The following is an 18,360-nucleotide window of genomic DNA, read 5'->3' on the forward strand; positions in this document are numbered from 1 at the left end:
TTCACTGATGAAGATTAGGTCACGGTTTTCTGACGTGATCCAGTCTGTTACTGTAGTTGTTTTGTTTACGACGGATCTGGCGTTGATATAACCTACTTGAACCCACTGGGAACCAGCGGCTAAAGTCCATACTCCAGTCCTCATCCTCCAGTTTCACCGCCTGTTCCCTCACAAATCCAAGCCCGGGCGCAGGGGGAGGGGCTGTTGAGGAGGAGGTACTGTCATAGCACTGCCGTGATCCAGGCCCTGACCCCCACCGCACTTACCCCTCAGAGTGGCTTGTGGAACAACATCCTCCCATGCCCGCTGTTGCGCACGCCCACCTAGGGCGCATGCGTGCATGCTGCAGCTCATTATAGGGCTAGGCGGATGATGGAGGGGCGCAATGGAGTGACGTAATGGGTCTAGGCATTTTTAGGCAAACCCAGCCCCACCTCGAGTGCCTTCGCAACTGGTCTCCTAATTTCTGCTTGCCAAGTCTGCTGGTCTCCTGATTCCTGCTTGCCTAGCCCGCTTGTCTCCTGGTTCCTGTTGTGCCAAGCTCTTGTCTTGCCCCTTCTCCTTCAACTCCAGAAGTGACCTGTCTGCTTTGGTCACTGAATCCGACTACAGTCCGAGGGCTCATCACCCAGGATCACAACAGCATTCAGCTAACCACTGCCAGCGTTATCCCTGGAAATTCAATGCTGGCAATATTCAGCACTTAACCAGCTATGGTGAACTGCATAAAGATAGGACTGATTCCGCCCCCCCCCCCCAAAATAGCTAGTTTCACATTGCGCACTAACCAGACATTTTCAGTGACAAAATCTGATTAAATGCTGTTGAATATGACCGCTTAGCCCCAAACAAGCGATTTAACTAGCCAGGAGACATATCTGGCCAGTTAAATTGCTTTGAATATCAACCCCCTCAGAACTTATTGGGATACTGAATATGGCTACTATCTAGATAAGTTCTGCTGCTGACTACCTTATCTGGATATTCAGTGCTGGCCACTCTTTGGATAGTGAACGGCCAACAGTGATAATCAAGCAGGAAGCAACATCCAGGTCATAAAACAGACCTGTATCAATCACGTCCAGGATATAAAAAGGTGCCCTGATTGAGTAGATGACCACTGGAGGGATTACAGCATGACCTCTTCTTAATCCGTCAGTGGTAACTGTCCCCCTCTCTCACCCCTAAAAGTGACACTGAAAAGGGAAACTAGATTCCTTGACAACCTCAGGTATTATGGACATTCCGAAAATAGCAGCAAGGAGAGATTGGGGCACCAAACAACACCGGAATCAAAGAAGGAACCGATGCATCACCTGTAAAGCCAACATACTGTGGTCTTTAATGGGTTTAGGACTAAATGATGTTCATGGAGCCAGGTGGACACTTTATCGAAGCACGTTTGCAAAAAGTGCACGTTGGTTTTGATGGTCCCTCTTTTTTAATAAGAATTTTCAGAAGTGAAATTTGTCAGTGGGAGTCTGTTTTTGGTGTGTGTTATCACAGTTTACAGCCACTGGTTTGAAACCCATTTGTTTGATATAATTTTATTGAGACAACAGAGCCTCAATAATTACTAGATAACACATTGCTTGAGCACAGCAACTTGATCACTTGCAATACAGATATCTAAATATTGCAATAATATTATAAACTTTCTGAGCATGACCTACTGATCTCTTTTAACACCCTATTAAACAGCATTATATCACTTGTATACTGTTTTAACAACCTATGGTTTTATTTGTGTATTGTCTTATTAACCCACAGTTGTATTATTTAACCCTATTATGATAAAATGGAGGAATATATAATATTTGAAAACTGAACTGCAACCCTATACCTTCAGCCTGATCTGCCTGTATAAATCTAGTTAAAAATGTATAATCTTAAGGGTCCTTTTACAAAAGGTACACTAGCATTTTTAGCGCACTCTAAAAAATAAGCATGCGCTAAATGCTAGAGATGCCCATATATTCATATGGGCATCTTTAGCATTTAGCACACGCTAATCATTAGCACACACTAAAAATGCGAGTGTGGCTTTTAAAAGACCCACTTAGTTAGAAGTGTATCTTGTATTGTGACCAGTTAACTCCTCACCACCACCAGTTTTGCTGTAGTAGATCTGATGGTATACTTTAGCACAAAATTGTAAGCCACACTGACCTGAACTATGTTTGGATAATGTGGGACGTAAGAACTAATAAATGGAAATAGCTAACTATGCGCCTTTACAAAACAGGCGCCAGTCCCAGCTGCACTGAAATAGTCATAATTTTGTCATAATTTTACACCTGCTGCAGAGAGGTTGTAAATGTATGTGTCTACTTGATGTGTGTACTAGTGTATTTTATAAAATACACAGAGATATTGCCACTCCTCCCAGACTATACCCCTGGAAATGCCTATGCACCATCCTGTCACTGTACTGTTCTTTTTTATTTGCATGTATTTCTCCTCACATTTTAAAAAAGAGCCATTTCCAAGTGTAATACATGCTTTAACATAGAAAATTCTTTATATAATTGTCTTAAAACCAAATGGTTTGTGTTATTACTTAACACTGCAGTGAATTAAAATCACCACACTAACCTGTCATTGCAATGTGGCATGCTGGAGGCTATAAAGGTGTCACTTTTTAACTAAAAGGGGATATGTTTCGCCCTGCTACTTTTTATTGTGATTTGTTATGTATGTTTGTCTGTTTAATTTCAATTATGTATGTTTTTTGTTACCCATTTAGGTAATAGGCAAACTATAAATGCAATAAATAAAGATTTTTGAGGGCTCAGTTTCACATTTTATTCAGAGCATTTTATGGGCTCAGATACTTACTGTGTCTATGGGATCTATATTCAGTGATGTAAGGTATGCTTGTAAGAACTTCAATCCAGGCCGGCTGCATCCCAGTTTAAAAGTACTCCTTGAGTCCCATATGGATCTCCAGAAATGAATGGCCTGCCTAATAAATTAGACTGGTTAGGACAGGATCTAAAAGGACATGTAGATAAAAACAGAAGTATAGTCAGCTCACAAAATCATCCAGAAAACAGCAAGCTGCACCAACAAAGCTGATGTCCTTTATTGAAACAGCAAGAAATACGAGACATGGTGCCATGTTTTGCCTTATGGCTGCTTCAGGGGTACAAACGTGTGTGTTCTCAGACTTCACATTATAAAATCAAATCCCTCACACAGTTTCTTCTTTAAAAGTAGGAGAGTCATAGTTGGGACAATATACAAAGTGATTTCCTAGCCAGATAAATCGCTTGCAGGGCCAGCAGAATGTGGTAAGCAGGGTATACATGGCAGGGGGGGGGGGGGGGGGGGGGGCAGAAATGGCGAAGCTGGGCCGGCATATCTTCCCCTTCTCTCTACCCCTGGCCGGCGTCTCCCTCACCTGCCCGGTCTGACTTTAAAATGTTTTTTTCCTAAGCAGAGAGTTTGCAGTGCAGGAGCGATTCAACATGCTGCCTTTGACCTCCTCGGCACTCTTCCTCTGCTGCTGCGGAAACAGGAAGTTACCTCAGAGGTGGGGCGGACTGTGGCAGAGGAAGAATGCTGAGGAGGCTGAAGGCAGCATGTCTGAATCGCTCCCGCAAAGTAAAGCCTCTGCTTACAAAAAAACATTTTAAAGTTAGACCATGCAAGTGAGGGAGACGCTGGATTGGTGGGGGGAGATAAGGGTTCAAAGAGAGGAGATGCCGGAACGAGGGTGGGGAAGGAGAGGTGAAGTGGAAGAAATAATCAGCTTGCAAAAAGGGGGCGGGTGGGGGAATGGGGGAGGGAGGAGATAATGGAACAGGGGAGGAGGTGGTTGTTGTCGATTGGTAGTTTGCAGGAGGGGTGCCAGAGTCCATAGCACCTGCCCTGATCGCTTGTGTGGGGCTATCTGCTGATATTCAGCGGTACTTAACTACCAAACTGAAAACTGGCTATTTTGTGGGTGGTCTGGGGATGGAGTTAACATGTGGAGGGGCATAATTGAACAGTGCCATCCATCTATATGGCCGGCCATCTTCAGGGCTGGCTCTGCAAAGGGGCGGAGCCAACCATATTTTCGAAAAAGATGGCCGGCCATCTTTTCTTTCGATAATATGGTTGGGGCTGGCTGAATCTCAACATTTAGGTCAAACGTTGAGATCGCTGGGTTTAGAGATGGCCGGCTTCGGTTTTCACCCATAATGGAAACCGGGCCCGGCCACCTCAAACCCGGCGAAATGCAAGCCCTTTGGTCATGGGAGGAGCCAGCATTTGTAATTCACTGGTCCCCCTGACATGCCAGGACACCAACCGGGCACCCTAGGGGGCACTGCAGTGGACTTCACAAATTGCTCCCAGGTGCATACCTCCCTTACCTTGTGTGCTGAGCCCCCCAAATCCCCCCCCCCCCAAAACCCACTCCCCACAACTCTACACCACTACCATAGCCCTTAGGGATCAAGGGGGGCACCTAGATGTGGGTACAGTGGGTTTTGGGTGGTTTGGGAGGGCTGAACATTTACCACCACAAGTGTAACAGGTGGGGGGGGGGATGGGTCTGGGTCCACCTGCCTGAAGTGCACTGCACCCACTAAAAACTGCTCCAGGGACTTGCATACCGCTGTCAGGGAGCTGGGTATGACATTTGAGGCTGGCATACAGGCTGGCAAAAAATTTTTTTGTTTTTATTTCTTTAGGGTGGGAGGGGGTTGGTGACCACTGGGGGAGTAAGGGGAGGTGATCCCCGATTCTCTCCAGTGGTCATCTGGTCAATTAGGGCACTTTTTTTGAGACTTGGTCCTAAAAATAAATGGACCAAGTGCAGCCAGCGAAATGCTCATCAGAGCCGGCCATCTTTTTTCCATTATTGGGCGAAGCAGGCCAGCTCGTAACCACGCCCATGTCCCGCCTTCTGTACCCTGCCTTGAAGTTTGGCTGGCTCCGTGACGGAAAGCAGTTGGCGCCGGCCAAAATCGGCTTTCGATTATACTGATTTGGCCGGGTTCAGGAGATCGCTGGCCATCTCCCAATTTGTGTCGGAAGATGGCTGGCAATCTCGTTTGAAAATAAGCTGGATAGTTTATAGTTTTATTAAATTTACTATACCGCTGTAACTGGTAAGTACAGCAGAGCGGTGTACAAATTAATTTAAAACACATATAACATTAGAAAAAGAAAAGGAACTACAGTTTTGATAGGATAGTAAAATCAACCAGACAAAAACAAATGAAAAACTGAGGGGCAGGGAAACAAAGAAAATGTTCCACTCAATGTGGAAACTCAAATGCGTGAGAGAATTCTTCCCGAGGGGAACATTTCGTAACCTGATACAATCAATGGTACTAAGCCATACAGACTACTGCAATGGAATTTATGCGGGATGCAAAGAACAAACCTTAAAGAAACTTCAGACCGCTCAAAACACAGCAGCTAGGCTTATCTTCGGAAAAACGTGATTTGAAAGTGCAAAACCCCTTCGCGAAAAACTACATTGGCTCCCAATGAAAGAACGCATTGCTTTCAAAATCTGCACTCTGGTTCACAAAATTATCTATGGTAAAGCTCCGGGATACACGACAGACTTGATCGACCTACCAACTAGAAACACATCAGAATCAACACGAACGTACCTAAATCTGCACTACCCAAGCTGCAAAGGACAAATAAAAATCAACTTATGCGCCCAGTTTTTCCTACATAAGCACACAACTGTGGAACGCATTACCAAAAGCCTTGAAAACTACGAACGACCACCTAAACTTCCGGAAAACACTAAAAACTAACCTGTTTAAAAAGGCATACCCTACCGATCCAACATAAATGCCTGATCTTTACAAAACACAACAAAACTAAAGAATGAAATGGACATAATACAACTCTTCCGCTGTACGATTCCTTAGTGTGGCTGTGCCACATGTGTCACGGTGGTGACTGTTTCTTTGTCTGTGCTCACCTCGCCCTCTGGTGGCCTGAACCGGTGGCTGCTATGAACTGTCACACGTTCCATACTTCAGCCCAGTCTGGTCCGGATCTTCCAGGCTGCCAGACTTGCTTTTCTTGTTTGTGCCTGAACAGCACCCGTAGCTGACTTGTGATTCCTTCAGCTGAACTTCAGCTGCTGATGGGCTTTATTAGCCACCTGGAAACTTCTGTGTTTGCCTTTGCATCATCTAAGGTCCCTGGTATGTGGGTGTGCTCTGTGCACTTCTGCCTAGTCCAGTTCTAGTCTGAGTTTCTTGCCTGGTTCTAGTTTGTTTGTGTGTAGTTAGCTTTGGTTTTATTGCTTAGTTCCTAGTCTTTGTTTCTGGTCTGCATTTCCTTGTCTTGTGTCTGTGTTCCTTTTTAGTGGTTGCTTGGCAGCTTTCAGTCCTGACTCTTACCTGTCTGTGTTTCTGTCTTAGTGGCTGCCTGGCAGCTTTTAGTCCTGACTCTGTTGTGTGTTTCCTGTTGGTATCCAGTTCCTGCCCTGTCCTGTAAGTCCTGCCCGCCACCTGCACCCCGGGGCTCAACTCCTGGGGAACGGCGGTCAAGCGCAGGTGTCTCGCTGTTCCTGCTCTACCTGTCTCAGCTTGTTTGCCTCTGCTGCAACTCCAGTCCGGGGTTCCAGTCCTGTTCTGCCTTGCCTCTGGTTTGGGGGTGGTTTTGCCTGCCACTGCCGCTCCACGGCAGTGGTCCAAGGGCTCACAAACCCTGTGCTTCCGTGAGAAGCCTGACAGAATGCAAAGGCCATGAGCTTGGCAAGATCATCCTTCCTGCTGGGTTTTCTGCCCATGACTTTTTTCTCTGTTGACAATCCGGGGCTCAGCCCGGGTTCCGCTCCTAGTTCCAGTGTGGATTCCGGTCCCAACCCAGTTTCTGATCTTGATCGTTGGATGACACTCCAGAATTACCGCTATAAACTTTGTTCTGATCTAGCCTTAAGGAATACTCCTGAAGCTGCAGCTGAGAGAAAGCGTCTCTGGAGGCTTGGGTTCTTTATAAACCCAGTTTCTGCTCTTGATCCTTCTGTCACACTCTGAGTAATGCTGCAAACTTTCCTTGGATCCAACCCTTTGGGATATTCCTGAAGTGGATGCTGAAAGAAGGCGTTGTGGAAGCCCCGAGTTCAGGGCTCGTATGCAGGTTTTGTGGAGCCTTCCGGGTCCCCGTCCAGCTCCGGTTCAGAGTTCTGCTTCTAGCCAAGCCTCTGATTCCAGCCCAAGTCCAAGCCTGACTCCAGTCCTGGTTCCAGTCCGAGGCCCAGTCAGAGTTCCAGTTCCAGCCGAGATGCTGAGTCCACGCCAAGTTCCAGTTCCAGCCGAGAAGCTGAGTCCATGGCGAGTTCCAGTTCCAGCCAAGCTGCTGAGTCCACGCCGAGTTCCGGTTCCAGCCGAGATGCTGAGTCCAGGCCGAGTTCCGGTTCCAGCCAAGATGCCGAGTCCAGGCCGAGTTCCAGCCCTGATGCCGAGTCCACACCGCGTTCCAGTCCTAGCCAAGATGCTGAGTCTAAGTCAAGTTCCAGTTCCAGCCAAGATGCTGAGTCTAAGTCAAGTTCCAGTTCCAGCCAAGATGTTGAACCCATTCTGAGTTCCAGCTCCAGCCAAGAGGTGAGGAGCAGTCCTGATGCCAGTCCGAGGTCCAGTCTTGACTCCTGTTCAAGTTCCAGGCCAGCTACCCCTGGTCACGTTTTGAAGCTCCTCCGTAGGTTTCACCATTGTTACCCATGGAGACCTGAATTCCTCGTGGAGGTCAGGGGGGCCTTGAGGGGGAGGTACTGCCACGGTGGTGACTGTTTTCCTTGTCTGTGCTCACCTCGCCCTCTGGTGGCCTGAACCGGTGGTTGCTATGAACTGTCACACGTTCCAGACTTCAGCCTAGTCCGGTCCGGATCTTCCAGGCTGCCAGACTTACTTTTCTTGTTTGTGCCTGAACAGCACCCGTAGCTGCCTTGTGATTCCTGCAGCTGAACTTCAGCCACCTGGAAACTTCTGTGTTTGCCTTTGCATCGTCTAAGGTTCCTGGTATGTGGGTGTGCTCTGTGCACTTCTGCCTAGTCCAGTTCTAGTCTGAGTTTCTTGCCTGATTCTAGTTTGTTTGTGTGTAGTTAGCTTTGGTTTTATTGCTTAGTTCCTAGTCTTGTTTCTGGTCTGCATTTCCTTGTCTTGTGTCTGTGTTCCTTTTTAGTGGCTGCTTGGCAGCTTTGTCCTGACTCTCACCTGTCTGTGTTTCTGTCTTAGTGGCTGCCTGGCAGCTTTTAGTCCCGACTCTTGTGTGTTTCCTGTTGGTATCCAGTTCCTGCCCTGTCGAATGGCCTGAAGTTTGCAAAAAACAAAAAAAAACCCCTAACTTTAGTCAGATGTGAAATCGGAGGTAAAAATGTAAGTGTAGAATCAAAAATAATACTTAAAATACCGAAAATGACTTACCGGGGTGATTAATGTTCCAAAAAGATTGACATGCAAAGAAGAGGGAGGGGGAAGAAATCCTGACAACCAACAAATGACAGTAAGTGTTAATATTCAGCACTTAGGGGTCCTTTTACTATGCTGCGGGAAAAAGGGCCCTGCGGTAGCAGCGGGAGCTGTTATTTCTGTGTGCCAGGGTCCTTTACTGCAGTGCGTAAAATGCCCCCCCCCCCAAAAGGCCAAGCGGTAAGATAACCCTTACATGGCCTTACCACCACCCATTGGTTTGTGCCGCACTACAGAAAAAAAATTTCCAGAGTGCCAGAAATGGCGCACGCTCCAGCTGATTGGATGGCGAAAGCTCCAGATTAGTGAGCGGTAAGCCCACGTTGGGCTTACTGCTGCTTTGTAAAAGACCCCCTCAACCGCCCAAGTTAACCAGGCAAATCAAACCGCATAAAATACCATCCTATCTTTATGAAGTTCACCTTAGGCAGTTAAGTGCTATATAAACCCGGATATTCAATGCCAATGCCCAGATATGGTCCGGCATTGAATATTCCAGGATAACAACAGTGGAAGCCAGAAACAAACCTGCTGACTGCTGTTGGCTGAATATCATCCCAGTAATTGTACAGTTAAACTGCCACCATTTCTGTACGATTACTATGACTCCCCTGCCTTTAAAGAAGGCACTGTGTGAGGAATTTGATTTAATTGGGTGAAGCCTGAGAACACATATATCTTGTTGTATTTGCACCCCTAAAGCAGCCGTAGAGCGAAACGTGGTGCCTTGCTGGGTATTTCTTGTGGTTTAGAATAAAGGACATCAGGTAATTGGTGCAGCTTGCTGTTTTGATTCCTCTTCTAAAAGGACATGGCCAACCAAAAGTAGTTTATGGCTTTACATCTGAGTTGAGCGCACACCAGTTTGGTAAAACCCAAAAAGAATCCTATAGCGTTTATTTCCCTACTGGGCTTTTGTGCTGTCACAGTGGAAGCATTCAAGGAATGGAATAAAACAAAACATGAGGATTTCCCTAACAATTAAGGGGGGGTATTTCAGGCCAAGCTCCAATATCCTCTCTCCTACTGGGCAGCTGAATTTGTTATAGGCAGTAGATTTTAAAGCCAGTGGAAATTCTAACGTTCATATCTGCAAACTAGGCACATGCCTAGGGCCCGAACATTTAGGAGGTCCTGCTAGATGTGCTAATTCAGTCACTCCCAATCACTGTGCAATTAGACTTTTGCCGTTGCTGTCCAGTGGAGAGAAGAGCAGGGGCAAGCTCGGGGCTCATAGTAGGTGCTCTAGATCATTGTCCTTGGGCTACAACCAGCCAGCTGGGTTTTCAGGATATCCACAATGAATATTCATTTGCATACCAAGGAGGCAGAGCATTAAAATCTCTCTCATGAATATTCAGTGTGGATATCCTGAACACCTGACTGGTAAGTGTTGCTTGAGGACTGGGTTGAGAAGCACTGCTGTAGGTGAACCGTCATCCTTGCTCCTCCTCAATTATACCTTCTTCCCACAGAGTTTGATCATTAAACTCAACAATTATGATCATCTCAGCACTGTCCCTCATGCTTATATATTAGAGCTGCACATATAGAGGCATATTTTCAAAGCACTTTGGGAGGCTAAGTTCCATAGGTTTCTATGGAACTTTGGGAGGCTAAGTGCTTTGAAAATGAGCCTGTTAATGTGTTTTTGACATGATTAGCGTGTTAAAATTTTAACTTGTATTAACAATTTTAATGTATTAATTGCATTAAATTCCTTGCCTCACTACCTGTATCTTCTCTCTGTCTCTCCCTTTTGTCTTCTTACATAAGTATTACCATACTGGGAAAGACCGAAGGTTCATCAAGCCCAGAATCCTGTTTCCAACAGTGGGCAATCCAGGTTACAAATACCTGGCAAGATCCCAAAACAGTACAATACATTTACTACTACTACTACTACTATTTAGCATTTCTATAGCGCTACAAGGCATACGCAGCGCTGCACAAACATAGAAGAAAGACAGTCCCTGCTCAAAGAGCTTACAATCTAATAGACAAAAAATAAAGTAAGCAAATCAAATCAATTAATGTGAACGGGAGGGAAGAGAGGAGGGTAGGTGGAGGCGAGTGGTTACGAGTCAAAAGCAATGTTAAAGAGGTGGGCTTTCAGTCTAGATTTAAAGGTGGCCAAGGATGGGGCAAGACGTAGGGGCTCAGGAAGTTTATTCCAGGCGTAGGGTGCAGCGCGACAGAAGGCGCGAAGTCTGGAGTTGGCAGTAGTGGAGAAGGGAACAGATAAGAAGGATTTATCCATGGAGCGGAGTGCACGGGAAGGGGTGTAGGGAAGGACGAGTGTGGAGAGATACTGGGGAGCAGCAGAGTGAGTACATTTATAGGTTAGTAGAAGTTTGAACAGGATGCGAAAACGGATAGGGAGCCAGTGAAGGGTCTTGAGGAGAGGGGTAGTATGAGTAAAGCGACCCTGGCGGAAGACGAGACGGGCAGCAGAGTTTTGAACCGACTGGAGAGGGGAGAGGTGACTAAGTGGGAGGCCAGCAAGAAGCAGATTGCAGTAGTCTAAACGAGAGGTGACAAGGGTGTGGATGAGGGTTTTGGTAGAGTGCTCGGAAAGAAAGGGGCGGATTTTATGGATGTTGTAAAGAAAGAAACGACAGGTCTTGGCAATCAGCTGGATATGATCAGAGAAGGAGAGAGAGAAGAGTCAAAGATGACCCCAAGGTTTCGAGCTGAGGAGACAGGGAGAATGAGAGAGCCATCAACAGAAATAGAAAACGGGGGGAGCGGGGAGGCGGGTTTGGGGGGGAAAATGAGAAGCTCGGTTTTGGTCATATTTAATTTCAGGTGGCGTTGAGACATCCAGACAGCAATGTCAGACAAGCACGCTGAAACTTTGGTTTGGATGCAAGGTGAGATATCAGGGGTAGAAAGGTAGATTTGGGAGTCATCAGCATAGAGATGGTAGGAAAAGCCATGGGATGAGATTAATGAACCAAGGGAAGAAGTGTAGATAGAAAAGAGGAGGGGACCAAGAACAGAACCCAGAGGTACGCCGACAGGCAGAGGGATAGAAGTAGAAGAGGATCCACCAGAGTGAACACTAAAGGTGCGGAGGGAGAGGTAGGAAGAGAACCAGGAAAGGACAGAGCCCTGGAATCCAAGTGAGGACAGGGTATCGAGAAGTATGCTGTGATCGACAGTGTCAAAAGCAGCGGAAAGATCAAGAAGAATGAGGATGGAATATTGACCTCTGGATTTAGCCAGTAATAGGTCATTGGAGACTTTAGTAAGCGCAGTATCCTAGAAATAAGCTGTGGATTTTCCTCAAGTGCCTCCTTTCGATATCTTTGTCTCCTGCCACCCATCCTCCCCCATGTGCATGCGTGCATGAATGCACACGACCTCACATCACTCACCCTCTCCCTCCTCCTGGCAGCCCTCCATGCTTGTCTTTACAGTCTGCACACATGCTGCTTCTGTCTAGCCAGGAGCCCTTCCTCTGTAGCGTCTCGTCCGCAGGAAACAGGAAGTCCATCAGAGGAGGTGGGAGCTACAAAGGAAGGGCTCCCTGCTAGAGAGAAGCAGCGTGTGTGTAGTACTGCAGACTGTATAGAGCTGTGTAGACTGAAGACTGTAAAGGCAAGCTCGGAGAGTTGGTGGGAGGAGAGCCAGATGCTTGAGTGCAGGGGGAGGGGAGAGGCAGGCAGAGATGCCAGGACCTGTGGAAGAAAGAACAGAAAGAGAGAGAGAGATCTAGATATGGGGGGGGGGATGAGGGAGGAGAGTGAGAGATGCTGGAGTGCAGGCAAGTGTGTGTGTGGGGGGGGGGGGGGGGGTGGCAGCCAAGCAGAGAAGACAGGACCCGAAACAGGAGATAGAAGAGATGAGATGGTGGGGAGTTGAGGGGAAGAGAAGAGATGGAAACTAGACCGGTTTTAGGAGGAAGAAAAATGGAAGTTGAATGTGAAAGATGGATATAGGGCAGAAAGTGAAGAAGAAAGGAGGAGAGAAAATAAATAATGAATGGACAGGATGTCCTGGAATCAGAATTCAGAGCACAGAGAGAGGGAAGCAGAACCAGAGACAGGGAACAAAATGATTAGGAAAAATAAAGTGAGAGGTTGACCCAATGACAAGCCAATGTAGGAAGTGTTGCTTAGGAAACTTTATTGAAGGCACCAGACACTGGACCAGACACAGGCTGTGTTTCGGCACACAACAAAAAAAGGTAAGAAAATTTCAAGGGAGTGGAGTAGAGTGGAGGAGCGGCAGAATGGCCTAGTGGTTAGAGCACTGGTCTTGCAATCTAGAGGTGGCTGGTTCAAATCCCACTGCTGCTACTTGTGATCCAAAATCCAAATAAATAAAGAGTGTCTTGAGTACCTGCATGCTCTTTTCATATGAGAGCCATTACCATTTCAGCATCTCTTTCCTTACAGAAGGTGATTTCACTCTGTTCTCTATGCTTGCGGCACCTCCTCCCTATTGTGGGCCTTGTACGCCTTCGCACCAACTTTGAAATGTAGGCCAAATAGATAAGACCAGTATACATAATATGCTGTCTATGCAGTTTCATGACAATGTCTTTCATATACCCAGGGCCGGTCTTAGGCTGAGGCGACCGAGGTGACCGCATAGGGCCTCGCGCCTCAGGGGGCCCTGCGCGGCATGCCTCAATGCATGCAGTCAGTGCAGTGACCTTTCTCTGCCTCCTCCCCTCTCGCAAGTCTTGCGACCAGTCCGTTCAGCCACAGTCATTTTCCTGCAGTTCTACCTCCGGGCCGCTTGGGGTTTATGTGTTTCCTGGGGATCCTTCTGGGCCTTACTGACTATTCTTCCCTCTCTCCGGTGGCCGCCTGGCATCTTTGGCTTTCAGTCTAAAGAGAATCCACAAAAGGTGGAGAACTCAATAGATCCCACGAGGCGTGAAACGAAAAATAAAAAGGTGGGAAAATAAGCCAGGCTATCCAAAGAATGGAACCAAATAATTTTAATTTAAAAACAAAATTTAATAATCTTCAAACAAATAATAATATAACAATAACACATTAAAATTGACTCGACACAACGTTGTGTTTCGGCCAAATGGCCTACATCAGGAGTCTATAGACATAAACAAAACAATAAATAAATCATATAGAAATAAATATGGAACAAAAATTATACTAAAAGAGGAACATATATAAATTATCAAATAATGAAAATCTATAAATATAAAACCCAATAAAAACTATACATGTATATATACGTATATGCCAAAAAATATGTTGAACAAACTTTATAAGGGAAAAACAAATCAAAATATACATACATGGGGGTAAAAATTGAATGAAAAAAACTAACCTTATCTATCAAATTGAAATTAAATAAAACACATCAAGGGAATCTCAAAATGCAGATAAAAGATTCCAAAGATCTACAGATGAGATCTTGAAAATGGTCTGTAGAAGACAAAGAAAAATTTTTTTAGTGGAAGCCAGAGAAGAAAACCATCAGAAAAATACAATGTGATTAGCATTCACAAGAATCACACCAAGCAATTTAATTGAAAAAAGCCAAAGGATAAAGAGTCATATGATCTACCTATTTATCCTTTTTACAGCACTGGTCCGAGATTGAAATACAAGATAAAGAGTCATGTGATGTACCTATTAAAACTTTTCTGCAACACTAGTCCGGGACTGAAACGCAAGACTAGCTCAAAAACACAAGGTTAGCTGCAAATGAAAAACTGCGCACTGCATATTTATAATAGAAAACAGCGCTCAAGTGAAACAAAAAAGATAAATATGATAAATCGCTGCGGAATCAGAGGCGCGAGCCGCATGTGTTGGAAAAAAACGCGAGACACGTACCTTGAGAAAGACCGTTGCACAAGTGGACCGTCTGTCACAGTGATTTCAGCAGTTATAATAAAAGAAAGATGGAGCTACACGACACTTTAAATAGCCAAAACAGCGCGTAACTTCTAGCTGATATCAGCGTCTTCTAGAAGTTACGCGCTGTTTTGGCTATTTAAAGTGTCGTGTAGCTCCATCTTTCTTTTATTATAACTGCTGAAATCACTGTGACAGACGGTCCACTTGTGCAACGGTCTTTCTCAAGGTACGTGTCTCGCGTTTTTTTCCATATTTGTTCAACATATTTTTTGGCATATACGTATATATACATGTATAGTTTTTATTGGGTTTTATATTTATAGATTTTCATTATTTGATAATTTATATATGTTCCTCTTTTAGTATAATTTTTGTTCCATATTTATTTCTATATGCTTTATTTATTTATTGTTTTGTTTATGTCTATAGACTCCTGATGTAGGCCATTTGGCCGAAACACAACGTTGTGTCGAGTCAATTTTAATGTGTTATTGTTATATTATTATTTGTTTGAAGATTATTAAATTTTGTTTTTAAATTAAAATTATTTGGTTCCATTCTTTGGATAGCCTGGCTTATTTTCCCACCTTTTTATTTTTCATCTTTGGCTTTCAGTCATGGCAGCGGTCAGAGGGCTGGTGCTGCTGCTTTACCTGGGTCATGCGGCGCGCCGGCTCTACGGAGGTGTCTGTGCGGGCAGGGGTCGTAGTCTGGCGGCAGACTATGCAACTAACGAGAAGGAGAGAAGCTTTACTTACCTAAGCAGCAGCAGCTGGAAGAGGAAGCCAGCAAAGACAGCATGAAACAAAGTGAGAGCATGAGTAGAGGCAGGAGGGTGACTTTCCCTGTCCAAAGCTAGTATCTGAGGGTGGGAATAGAAAATAAAAAGACATCCCATTCCCTTTTGGCCTTTGCTCGTTCTCGAGCGTGAGCTCTGTAGTGATCCAGATGCACGTGGTTTCTATTTTCCACATGCCGGTTCTGCTCTTTTTCCTCCTGTCGGTGCTGCAAGCGCCTCCCCTCTCCTTCCCTGCACAGTGCGGGTGTGTGGGAGCTTCCAGTTTTTTCTTTTTCCATGAAATTTTATTAATTTATAATGATACAGGGATATGAGATGCAAAACATAAGGAATAATCAAATTGTCAGATCAAAGAATATCAATATTACTACTGTAGTAGTAGTAATATGTATATAACAGAGAGAGGAGGGAAAGGGTAAGAAGGTAAAGGAGGGGGGGGGAATAGGGAAAAGCAAAATTATAAATACAATCAATACAGAACCTGCAATTTTCCTCCAGTTTTTTTTTCTTCGCCTCGCCTTTTGTGGTGGGTTCGGAATAGTGCACTAAAGCTGTGTTACTCTTGCCCGCTCCCCCAGGTTAAGAAAAAACGAAAAAGGTAGGAAGGAAGTGTGAATAAATCTTTCTCCTTCACCCGTCACTTAGAACTCCCCCCCAACCCCAAAAAAACCCAATCAGAACTAATGTGGGTTGTGTGTATGTGTGTTTGAATGATCCGGTTTGCTTTGAAAGTGGTACGGTCCAGTGTGCAGAGCCGAGCTTATTTTTAAATTAGAATGCTATTAACTGAAGCAACATGGCACGGTCGGTTTCATCTGGAGGAGCAGAGGAAGGACGGGGTCACTTAGGGGCTCTTTTACTGAAGAGTTGGCGTGCGTCAATGGGCTTGCCGCATGCTAATCTGGAACTACCCTGGGCTACCACAGGAGCCCAGCGGTAGTTCCCACCCCTAGCGTGTGCCATTTCCTGCCGGCAGTTAGTAAAAGTTTGCAATGAAAAAAAAAAAGTTTGACAGTAAGGGCTCCTGTGCTAACCCAGTGGTAACAGGGTAGCGCGCAGCTCTGCTTGATTACCGCCCCTCGGTGCTACTAAATACAAAAGGTGGAGGTAAGGGCTCCCCCCAGAAATGGCCACAGCAAGTGGTTCACTTACTACACAGCCATTTCTTTAAACAACAACAACAGCCTTCACTCGCTGTAGTAAAAGGGGGCCTCGGCACGCATCAAATGTTGCGCCGATGCCACCACAGGCCTCCTTTTACCACAGCTTAGTAAAAGGACCCCTAAAGCTTTTAAATTACTTTGGAAGCTGAAGCATATTAGGCCTTTCTTTTCAATTGATATGTTAAGATTGCTTCTCCAATCTCTAGTCTTGACCCAATTTGACTACTGTAATTCTAATCTATGCAGGTTGCAAAGAATGTGTTTTAAGGAAACTACAAACTGCCCAAAATACTGTGGCTAGATATGTCCTGCATATGCCGCACTGAGAGGGCTACTGCACTGCTGGTACAATTACATAGGCTTCCACATAGGCTTCCCATTAATGCCAGGATTGTTTTCAAACTCTGTGCTCTCTCAGTTCAGATTTTACATGGTGCTACCCCTAATTATATGTTACCCCTTGTTACTCTGCCTTCTCACAATGCAACCTTTGGTATAAGAGACTATTTGCATCTCCATTTCCCTACCTGTAAGATAGTATATAAGTAAATCTATTCTGCTACTTTCTTACCAAGGTACTAAATGGTGGAATTCCTTGCCGAAATATATAAGAACCCAGCAGGATTACTAAGGGGGTCTTTTACAAAGGCGCGTTAGCGTTTTTAGCGCATGCTAGATGCTAGAGACATCCATAGGAATATATGGGCGTCTTTAGTGTTTAACATATGCTTATTTTTAGCGCACGCTAAAGACGCTAGCACGCGTTTGTAAAAGGACACCTTAGTTTTTACAAGTTTTTTTATATCTTTCCTTTCTAAAAAAATCCTGTTAGTCGATACTGATGCCTAATTACATGAGAATTTAAGAACATAATTTTGTCGTTTTGAATTCCCCTTCCACTCTTCTGTATTTATGGTTTTTTTTTTTTTTTTTTCATTTATAAAATTTTTATTGATCAAACAGGTTTACAACATTCAAGAACCTCAGGTTCCTTCAACAATTCAACTTATAAATATACGAACATTTTTCAACACGTCTCTTTTTCCCCCCCCCCTTGCCCCCTCCCCTCCCCTTCCCCCCCCCCTTTCTCTATTTCTTTAGTTTATCCCACCCTCTTCATTAAATTTCCCTTCAACCAGAAAGTAAAAACTTTTCCAAACGTACCCATTCCTCTGCATTAGGATTATAGCGCCCTTTGCGTCTATCTGTCAACTTTTCCATAGCTGCCACCAATCTAAATTTCTCTACCCATTCTGTCTTTGTGGGTCCCCTAGTTTGTTTCCATTTTAGTGCCACCATTGTTTTTGCAGCGGCCAGACCCATACGCAATATTCTGTTTTGCCATTTCTTCCGCCCTCTGTTTCCCCATCCTAGAAGACACCATTTTGGATCTCGGGGGAACACTGTACCCAACATCTTAGTTAATGAGTTTATCACTTCTTTCCAGAACACCTGCAAGACTGAGCATTCCCACCATATATGAAAATAGGTGCCTTTCTCTTTCTCACACCTCCAACATGTGTCTGAGGCATTGGGAAACATTGCCTTTATTTTATCCGGCGTGTAATACCATCTACTCAATATTTTGTAAGCATTTTCTTTGATAAGAACACAAATGGATGCTCTCTTAACTTCCATACATATTTTCTGCCATTCTGCTTCTGTAAATTCGGTCTCGAGATCTCGCTCCCATGCATACATAAATGGCAACTTTACAAAATCCCTTCCCTTGATATAGTCATAAAGTTTGGTGATCCCTTTCCCTCTCAGGTCTATATCCCCCCACAAATTTTCAAACTTTTCACTTTTAATTGGGCCCTCTTTCATCCCCTTCTCTTTTATAATATAATCTTTCACTTGAAGGTATGCATACATGTCCGTCTCAGGCAAGTCAAATTCCCTTCTTATATCGGCAAAGTTTTTAATTGAACCATTGTCTAGGAAATCCCGGAATCTAATCAAGCCCTTTTGGAACCATGTGGAAAATATCCTACCGTCCCTCCCTCCTGGAAATCCAGGTTCCTGGGTAATCCAAGCATAAGTAGATCTGTGCTGTGTTCCCCGTAACCTTTTCTTGAGCATTCCCCACAACGTAAGCAGGTGTGAAACAAAAGGGTTTA

The 18,360-nt window shown here is 44.9% G+C and overlaps 1 protein-coding gene across 1 annotated transcript in view; it reads right to left on the bottom strand.

Annotated features, from left to right (window-relative positions):
* The window catches only part of LOC115480442, a 56,202-nt gene that overhangs the window by 24,705 nt on the left and 13,137 nt on the right, over positions 1 to 18,360 (bottom strand). The window contains exon 4 of the mRNA XM_030219121.1: positions 2,839 to 2,965. Within this exon, the coding sequence (XP_030074981.1) occupies positions 2,839 to 2,965 (127 nt within the window). The remainder of the gene's footprint in view (positions 1 to 2,838; positions 2,966 to 18,360) is intronic.

This window comes from Microcaecilia unicolor, chromosome 11 (assembly GCF_901765095.1).
Source record: "Microcaecilia unicolor chromosome 11, aMicUni1.1, whole genome shotgun sequence".
NCBI lineage: Eukaryota > Metazoa > Chordata > Amphibia > Gymnophiona > Siphonopidae > Microcaecilia > Microcaecilia unicolor.